Raw genomic sequence first — 10,407 nt, forward strand, 5'->3', positions numbered from 1 at the left:
TTCGCTCTGCCCTGGTCGCCTGAGGGAGAGTCTCCGCCCTGGCCGCCCGATGAACTGTCGTCTCCGCCCTGGCTGCCAGATGGACTGTCACTCCCTGTCCCCGTTTCCCTCCATGGACCTGGCCCCCCATCCCTCCCCCTGATCCTCCACCGTTCCACCTCCCTCCTGGACTCTTGTTTTGTTTTGTAGTGTTGTCTTGGAGCGTCTGGTAGCCGCTCCGTAGAGGGGGGATTATGTCACAGTGTCTGGTTTGTGTTCCCTGGGTAAACACTAGAGGTCCCCTTCCCTCACGGTGTCACTCACTCATGAACTGCAATTCCCACAATCCTATCTGTACTCATCACTGTTCATTGCACCCAGCTGTTCCCCATTATCATTGTTAGTTTCTGCGTGTATAAAAACCCTGTCTGTGTTAGTGTTTGTTACGTAGTCCTTGTTTAGTTCACACCACTTCCTGAGGTCAGTCTTTGCGTGTTCCTGTTTGTTTCTTGTTTTTGGATTACTTATATGGATATTGACCTATTGCCTGGACTGGATGTACGAATACGGATTACCCTTAAATAAAAGCTGCATTATTGGATCTACTTTTGTCTTCGTGTGTGCGATCGTGACATCCCTTTAATCTTTTTTTTAAGACATAAAATATTTTTAATATTGCAGAGTTTTATCTAACTTTTTTACAGCATGACAAGCTTTATTAATTATGACCTCAGGAACAAGGTAGTATTTTATTTCGTAAAATGTCACATCAGAATTTTACAGGAAAAACATCACATCAGAACACCAAAGATACAGGGAAAAGTTATTGATTACAGCGTGTCTGATTGTAGAATGTGTCGAGCTGCTGGATTCAGTGCAGCAGGAAGTAGGAGAGCAGAGAACAGCAGAGGAACAGGAAGCTCTGGGTGACACTCTGAGCACCGTTACACAGGTTCCCCTCACAACATGAGTATGATGATGCATCACAAAGATTTTTAGAGAGACAGCCTTTGCTAACCCTTAACGGGCCTTCAATATTATCTGATGAAAGAAAAAAGAAAAACAAAGGCTGATTCAGTCTAAGATGTACATTGGTATTTGTGATCTGTATCAAATGTCTAAACCTAAAAGAGTTTAATAGATAATGATCTTCCTTTTCCAGATTCTCACCTGTTATTGTAAAGCAGCGGTCTTCATTCCCTGTACAGCTCAATGTTTTTGAGCAGCCGTTTTCATCACAAGTGTAACATTTTTTTCCATTCGGGACGGGATCTACAGGAGGAAAACAATATTTTATTTTATTTATTTTATTTTATTTTCTGTACAAAATATCCAATGAAACAACACTCCTTTATCTGCTCCATTCAATCAGTTCACGACAGACAGCCACAACCTGCATTTTATTTTCTGATTGAATGTCATTTGGAAGTAAAAGAAGTGTTGACTTTACAGAAGATTTGCACATTGTCATTTAAGTATTTAAGTACAATACCTGGAGGACCTGGGAGGTTACACAGGTCTGTGTTACAGCAGGAAGAATACGCCCTTGCATAGCCGTAGTTATAGGAAGCACTTTGACAGACATCAATACAACCTTTAGACATCGCTTTAGTAGTAATGCCACCTAAAAAATATGAATGATACAGGAAAGACCAATTAAACTGGAAAATTGATTTATAAATGTCAACATTTAGAACTTTTCTTATATACATTTTTTTAAATACAGACCATAACAATCTGAGAGAAAACAAATAAAAAAATCTATGTAGAATATTTTGTGATTGAAATTGTTAATTCCATCAGAAAAACAAGAATTTGTTCTGTTGCAGCTCCAGTAAATAACAGTAGCATCTCCAACTTTAAATCATATTGGACTTACCAACTTGTGCTGCTCCTGTTGAACTGAAGCACGAAGAAGATCCACCTGTACATGCTGTTTCCTTTTGATTTGCACAAGAACCCGTCTGACTCCAGCACTCATAACACCTGAGAGAGTGTCCTTGAGTAATAAAAAAGAGAGAATGAGACATCAATTATCTGTATTTGTACCCAGTAACTTACAAGTGTTATTTGTCTTTGAACCTGCAGTGAAAAGAAGGAACAGAAGAAAAACTGAGATTTGCAGATCCATCTTTGATCAGGAGGTGAATGAAATAATGTGCCCGTTTCAGCACTCATTTTATAGCGTAGTAAAAGGGGAGGATCTTTATGAGAAAATTAAAGTTTAACAGAAGTAGACATTTCTTGAAACAGAAACTTAAGCTCAAATTTACTTGCCAGTTAAAGATAAAGGAAAGTTTAATGAGGATTTGCAAGAAATGTAGTCTACAGTGGGGGAAATAATGATTTGATCCCCTGCTGATTTTGTAAGCTCCCACTTACAAAGAAATGAAGGGTCTATCATTTTTATGGTAGTACATTTTTTTTTTTTTTTTTTTTTTTTTAACAGATAGAGAATATCAACCAAAAAATCCAGAAAAAAAACAAACAAATTGATTTGCATTTCAGTAAGTAAAATAAGTATTTGATCCCCAAGCAAAACATGCCTTAGAACTTGGTGGAGAAACCTTTGTTGGCAATTAGGAGTACTTTCTTAAAGCGTCAGGACTAATCTGTGTTCCACATGGGCACATAACCAACCTGTGGGAGGCAGAATCCTTGCTGGTTGGTAGGGCATAAGTGGGCGAACTTACAAAATCAGCAGGGGATCAAATAATTATTTCCCCCACTGTACTTAAATCAACCTTCTTAAAGTGATAGTTCTCCCAAAAACAGAAATTCTGTCATCTTTATTCACCCTCATTGCAGGAGCATGATTTTCCTTATGTTCAGTGATAATTATTGCATACTGTGTGGTGCATTTAAGTTTTTGAATATTTGTGTTTTGATTGTAAACTTTCTTTATTAGTGTGTACTATTTAGATAAATATTCTCTATTTTTAGATAAAAAATGTGTTATGTTAAAATTATGCACTGGGGACCTATTATGCAAAATTCACTTTTACATAGTATTTGAAATGTGTGTTGGCAGTGTGTGTACACAACCACTATATAATCATAAAAATCCACCCAGTGCTTTTTTTAAATCCCCATAAATCATAAGCGCTGTCTCAGAAAAAGCTGTTCGCAGATTCTGTGCAAAGTGACAGGCCCCTCCCACGACTGTTGACGGACACTGCCGTTTTAGCATAGACCCGCCCTGAGTGAGCTGTACACTGCCCGCCATTGTTTCGACGCCAGAGCAGGTGTAGACAAGAATGTCTCCTAACCAATTAAGGTGTTTTGTTGTTGGATGTAAGAATCCCAGCAAACACAGGACGTTGGCACAACGTACCCAACCTTCTAACAACATTTTAACAACATGGCCAAAAGGTTGCTATAACTACATTGTGTGGTGAAGGTTGTTACAGCGTTGTCACAATGTTGACACTGAACCACCGTTCAGGGCCATTGCTTAAGTTTGTGCCTAGGGTGTCTGGACAACCACTGGACGACATGTGTACTCGTCACTGCCCTGAAACGCGAATCAGCCTTTTAAATTTCAAGCGACCGTTGGGCCGTCTCATTCTTCATCGAGTGAGGATACGTGCCCTAGTGAAAAAAAAAAGTATCACTTGTGTTCACATAGGGCATGCCAACTGAGAGTTTGCATCTCCGGCTATCTCTTGGTACTGGTTCAAGTGTGCTTATACTGTTAAGGCTAAAAAGGGAATTTCCTTTTCAGGGTATATACAGGAATCATGGCATTAAATTTAATACCTTTTTAGACCTTTTTTAAGACCCGCTCCATACATGTCAAGACCTCATCGCCACTTCAAGTTTTAATTGTTACATCTGTGACACCTTACATTTACTATATATTGATTGTAAGATAGCACAACTAAACAGTCTTAGCTTGTGATAACTCCTTATCAATGCAACATAATTCAGAAGGGTGGGAACGAAGCACAAGATAATTAACTGAGTGACTAACCCAATGCAAGGTTTATTAGAAAGAGACACCAGAAACCAGAATTAGACCAAGAAACAAAACAATTGACAAAACTTATTGAAGAGGGAAAATAAACCTCTCCGAGCTAAAAGGACAATGAGTTCACAAAGTATATTCAAAAGACGTATTTGTAACATTAACTCTTATAACTGTCTGCAAACTCTTTTGTGGTACACTTCTCATGACAAACACCTGACTGGTTAGACAGTTTACCTGTGATTACGGAGTGCTTGATTTGATGCACCAGAGCAGAGTGTCAGTACTAGGGGTGTGCACGAATATTCGATCTGTAATTATTGTTCGAAAAAATTAAATACTATTCGAATTTTACTACGTTGATTTGCTGGCCGTAAATGCTGTGAATTTGCCAATTACCTCTGGCTAGTGGGGACACACAATATTCAACAGTATTATTGATTTGACTGCACTGACAAAAATGGATGAGAATTGAACTGAGCTGGATGATGACATCACTGTTTTCTGCAGAACTGCTTTATAGATTAAATTAACTAATTTAATAATTGATGATCTTTACAATGGAAATGAATCAACACTGACAGTATTTTCTTTTGGAGCTGTATTTTCTGTACAGCCAAAATGAGTTTGCATCACTGATTCATTTTCCTGACATGACTTGACTAGTGGTAAAATGTACGATTTAGAAAAAAATTGTATACATTTGTACAAGTGAGGTCGTATGAATTCGTAAGAATTAGCCATCTCGTAAAATTCGTATGAATTTCCGTGAGATCGAGTTGTCAATATCATCACAATTTTTTTTAAAACAATAAAAACTCTCTGAAAGCACTTGATTAATTCATAAGCTTCTCCTTTTCATGCTGTTCAAGCTTACACTGTTTTTGACTACTCTTGAATCTGTGCGTCTTATGAACAATAGCGTGTGTATTATTATTGTTTGTTTGGATTATTTAATTATTAACCATACAATAGGATAATAACAGTTCCAACATTTACAGTCATGTGAAAAGATCCACAAATATACTTTCTCTCCAGCGGTACTATCACTTTTAGTAAATTATTACAGCAGATTTCCACATCACACTGGACTTACCAGTTGATTGTTCTGCTGTAGTACTTGCACATTTTGAATATCCATCTGGACATATCTCCACTTTTGCTTTACAGGAGCCCATCAAAGCAGATGTGCACGAGTAACAATGAATCACCACATTAAAATGTAATAATACTTCAGTGAAAGCTTACTGAACTGTGTGGAAGTGAATGTTGTAACAGTGTTATAAAGTCAATGTTGGATCATATTCTTATATATTCTTGCAAGGTTATTATGTGGCAAATGGCAAAGGCTTTAGCCTCAGACTCAGTGTATTGCCGTTATGCTTCAGTATGTTTGCTGGTAACATCTGAATAGAGAGAAATCCCTTTCTGTTGTGAAATATTTCCTATCATGTGGCATTTACTGAAAACACAGAACAGATCAAATATATGCCTAGAGGGATTTTTACTTAAATAACAAAACTGTTTATTTAAATAAGAAAGGGGAGAGACCTGACTATTAAACTGGGTTATTTATTAATACATACAATTATCATTTTGCTGTTATGATTGACAAGGTTTACATCTGCCACGGGTTATAGGGTTCACGATCATGATAAAGAGTAAAGGGTAAAGTTTTTTTTTAATATAGCTCACAGATAAACACCATAACGCATTAACGAGACAGGACAATGAACACTGAAATTATATACAGACAATATCATATTAGTAACCATGGAGACAAACGAGTAGTGGGAGCTGAACAAAGGAGCCAATGAATACTAATTAAAAGTCCATGAAAGTGAAACTAAGAACAAACATAACTAAATATCAATGTTGTGATAGGGAAGACAGTCTTGATAAAACCTGCTCTGTTATCTTGACACGCTAGCTATGCATTTTAGAAGCTAAGATAACAATGATTACAATTATATGACTTTACAATGCTTCACGCAGTTTAGACTATGAAAAAAAAAATATATATACACATATATATATATATATATATATATATATATATATATATATATATTTAACTTGAGTTTTCTTCCAGGGAGGAAGAGGTGCTAACTGAGCATGTGTGGATATCATCTCACTAGCTCATTCCTGATTGGAGAAATAAGCCATGTTGTAAATGCCCCCACTTTCCAATACACCAGAACAACTACACCCTTGCATTTTGTCACTTAACGTGGTAAAGACAAACTCTCAAGACGAGGAATACTTCAAGTAAATAACTTTTTTACCAAATTACCAAAACCTGGTTGTTACTTGTTATTTTAAAATGTTACTAGTCTTTTACTAGTCTTTTTCTTTATGCAGTCAATTTAACTTAGTGAAGACCCTGCCTGTGCACAAGTAAAATAACAATACATGATGTTAAAGACATGATGTTATTACATTTTAATGAATGTTGTAATTGTGATTTGTTCTGGTGATTGGTTTGTAATGATCTGAGCTAGTCATGTGACTGTTAGTTCTATTGTGTTAAGCACTTTTTGGTTAAGTATATATGGCCTTTGACCTGAGCATCCTTAGTCTGCGTTTCTCTGTACATTTAATGTTGAAAATACCCATTAAAATATTTCTATCACATAACCATGGTGGTGGCGCAATGGATAAGACACATGCCTTTGGTGTGAGAGACCCGGGTTCGAATCCACTGTGAGACACCAATGTGTCCCTGAGCAAGACACTTAACCCCTAGTTGCTCCAGAGGCGTGCGACCTCTGACATATATAGCAATTGTAAGTCGCTTTGGATAAAAGCGTCAGCTAAATGAATAAATGTAAATGTAAATGTAAACCATTCCCTATTAAGCGGTCTGTTGCAACATTTGACTTGGTCTATTTAAGTATAAATTGTACATATATTATCATGTACACATGTTGCATCAGTGTGGGTGGGTTGCTGTCAGATGTGGGTGTATTTGTATTTTATTTTATTTTTTTACATTTTTGGCTTTCCAATACAAACAGTCTCTGAGAAACTCAAGGAAATGCAAATAGTGTTGCAACTGTCCCCATTCTCCCACTACAAAAGATAATCTGCTGTTACAACAATGTCACTTCTCTCTCTTTTACGGCCCTGACGAGAACGTCGGTCTCCTCGGCTGTGAACCGCTCCTGGCGTGCGCCTGGCAAATCCGCCGTTATAATAGCAATCCGCCATGGAACAAGCGCGCCTGCTCTTAAAGGGAATGTGAGATGACGCTCTGATTGGTTTATTTCACGTTACGCCCAAACCACACATATGAATAATGAAGCTACTTCAGACCAACCCATTGTAGATTTGTGTTGGGCGCAAGAGTCATTTATCCCGCCGGAATAATAGCAACAGCGCCCAAGACCCGCCCACAAAGTTACTTGCGTTTCGCGTTTGATACTTGCGTTTCAGATCGTTAAAATAGGGCCCTTATAGTATATTGCTTGTATGTTTCGAAGACACTCGTAATGAATTTGTAATGTACTTGTAACACAAATAAAGTACACATTAATATCACTAATCAAGCATGTAATTAGTCCCTACAAAGGCATACAGCCTACTTAAAGTAGCCTATACTAAGTATACTTGAAGTTGGTCCAATTTAGTACACAAAAGTACACTAAATACACTTAAAGTTATGCTTTACTACAATTTAATAACTACTAAAATATACTTAGTACAAAATTAGTTGTTTCAAAATAGCACACTTCAAGTTAACTAATCATTAACAGACTTAGTATACTGATAAGTAGTCTGGCTGCAAGTATACTTAGCATATATAAGTTATTTATTTATTTTTCATCTGGGCAGTTTTGAGGTTAATTGATATAATTTGTATAAAAAAAAATTCTCTGGAAAACGGTGATCTGTGCCTATCTGCCACCATTGAGGTCACCGAGGTTTGGACCTCTGTGTTTTTCCATGAAAAGCTATGTAATGTAATTCATAACTGTCAATGTGATGAGACAATGAACATTAACAAAGACGGTTTCCTCATATTAGGCATAGCATTGATGATGAATGTGTACATATTGTGAATTACTTTTCCAGCTATAGCTTTTAGTAAATTCCCTTAATTGTTAAAAAAAAATTATACAACATAAATATCAGTTGTCACAATAGAGAGAATGTAGGGAACAATGTGTCACTTTTGAATGATTTATTAAATATAATAGCATAAATTCCATAACCCCCTCCCTCCCGTTTTCGGACTGGACACCTGCTCCGGCCATCTGTTTATCACCCCCCCACCACTAGCCCCACCGCATCAGGGCTATGTATGACTGTTGAGGAATGTGTGTGTGTGTTTTTGAAGTGTAAATGTTCGAAAATGATGAAAAAACATTCAAAACAATGTATTTTAAACTTTTTAAGAAAAACAATGTGTAAGAAGGACCGATACGGAGATAAGATCACTGTTTTTTGTATTAAACAAGAGAAAAGTGTTTTTCACTAACATTTTGGAGAAAAGTTCAATTAAAAAAGTTAAACATTAAAATACATATAAAAGTCTTTAGCGTTAAAAAACAAGTTAAAGAGAAAGTTTTTCTTTCACATACAAACATTTAAAAACGTAAAAATTCAGTAATTTACAGAAAAGTAAAAAACAAGTTAAGATAAAGTCTTTTACCTCTACACACTATTTGTAAAATGTTAAAAAGTCAATGAAAAAAGGTTACATTGCATCTTCTAAAAAGTGTTCAAACACGTTCTAGTATTAAAAACATCTAAAACAACATGTTAAAAATCACAGCATCAAAAATAGCCTTACGTTTTACATTTCCGTTGTTAAAGAAGAACAAAACTCTTATGCAGCTCCTCGTGAGGGAGCTCAGCGAAATACGTCCGTTCAGCCCTATACCAAAACCATGAATGACACCTAATACGCCTCACATCAAAGCTGATGAAGGTCTTAGGTAAACAAATTCCCTCGCGCTGCTTCAGGGGACACATCCACACTCTGTCAGCTCAAAGCTAGAAATGACCCACGCAGACTCCGCCCACCTAACACTCCCACTGAAGGTGTTGACGACAGAGACACTCCCCCCATCAAGACACAGATGTTGCACTGTTTAAAAGCTTCTATCTAAGCTAAAATGTTTAAACATTATATTGTTTTATAACAAATAACATTGACACAGGAGGAGTTCGCACACGCACACACATTTTAGATACTTTATTTGGTTCCACATTACAAGTCAAATTTCATTAGGAATCAAATTTTTTAAATAATCCAATAGATTAAAACAAATCAGCACATTGTTATGGATTAAACAGTTCAAGGGTACAGGAAGCATCGCTTTTTTCAAACAAACATGCTTCCTATAGTTGCTGAGATTGAACAGTACTTCGCCAACTGTTTGGCCCCTGTTTTAGAAATACCCCCAATGCAAAGTCCACGGATCGCCAGCCTGTGTACATAAACACCAGCACAATAAGCCGGCATTTGTACCCAAGGTTCTCAATGGTCGATATCAATGACTAATATTTTAGAATCTTAGAACAGTAAGAATCCTCCATAAACAAGTCAAATGCACATGACACCTCAAATAGTGTAACTTTTTTTCGTTTCTGAGAGATGTTAACGATATCGGGTGTATTAGCAATTCCTAAAAAAGTGTTTGCAGATGAGTTAAACCATTCAGATTGTACAGTAGTGCGTTTAAAAATTTGCTCATCATCCACACAGGGAATCTGAGCAGCAATGAGGTCCACAAGTCTATCAAGTCTTTAAGTGATGAACAACTGTTCATGATGTGGGCTACTGACTCCAGGTGTTGAGGGGGGCATGCAGCAGAGGGGCGAATGGGTGGAGGGAAACCACACGGTTAAGTTGTATTTTGTAGGAAAAATCTGCAGACGTGCTTTTATGCAGAAGGTAAGGATCTCCTCACTGATGGTGGCATTGCTGTAGATGGTGTGTGATACAGAGTGGTCCACGCAGGGCAGTTTTGCCAACTTTCCCTGGAGTTTCAGACTGGACCAGTACTCCATATTTTGGGCTCTTTGAATAGACAAGAGAGTCTGCCTTGAAGTTCTAGGCTGGAGCAGGAGAACAGTGTTGTTATGGTGCAGTCTGGCTTCCACGATGACAGATGGGTCCTCTACGACTGCATCAGAGACCTCTACAGGTTGGCAGTGAGAGGTCCACTTCAGGTCAGTGCCTGTCCTCCAGCATAAGTCGTTTAAGTCTGGCCAGTCTGATGACACACCAAATCCCTGTGCCCGTCCATCCAGCTTTCCATTGGTCTTTCTTTTAAAGCCCAGGGCCCGTATTCATAAAGATTCTAAGAATCCTCTCAGAAAACTCTTAATTTAGCTTAAAAACTTTTACGTAGGAGTCTTAGCTTAAGAGCAATTCGGGACTGATCTGAGAGCAACTCTGAGTAAGGAAAAGACAAAAACTTTCATCTTAGTAAGGAGGCGGGGTTGACCCC

General features: G+C 37.5%; 1 protein-coding gene across 1 annotated transcript; it reads right to left on the reverse strand.

Moving 5' to 3' along the window:
* Positions 1–693: 693 nt before the first annotated feature.
* On the reverse strand, positions 694–2,162 carry LOC309503473 (uncharacterized protein). Its single transcript, XM_082176313.1, has 5 exons — positions 2,062–2,162; positions 1,859–1,978; positions 1,472–1,603; positions 1,150–1,251; positions 694–1,020 (listed from the first exon to the last, which is right to left on the reverse strand). The coding sequence occupies exons 1-5, from the start codon at positions 2,108–2,110 to the stop codon at positions 851–853; spliced, it is 573 nt and encodes a 190-aa protein (XP_082032439.1). The 5' UTR covers positions 2,111–2,162; the 3' UTR covers positions 694–850.
* Positions 2,163–10,407: the final 8,245 nt, after the last annotated feature.

This window comes from Leuciscus leuciscus (assembly GCF_965113295.1).
Source record: "Leuciscus leuciscus genome assembly, chromosome: 7".
Classification (NCBI taxonomy): domain Eukaryota; kingdom Metazoa; phylum Chordata; class Actinopteri; order Cypriniformes; family Leuciscidae; genus Leuciscus; species Leuciscus leuciscus.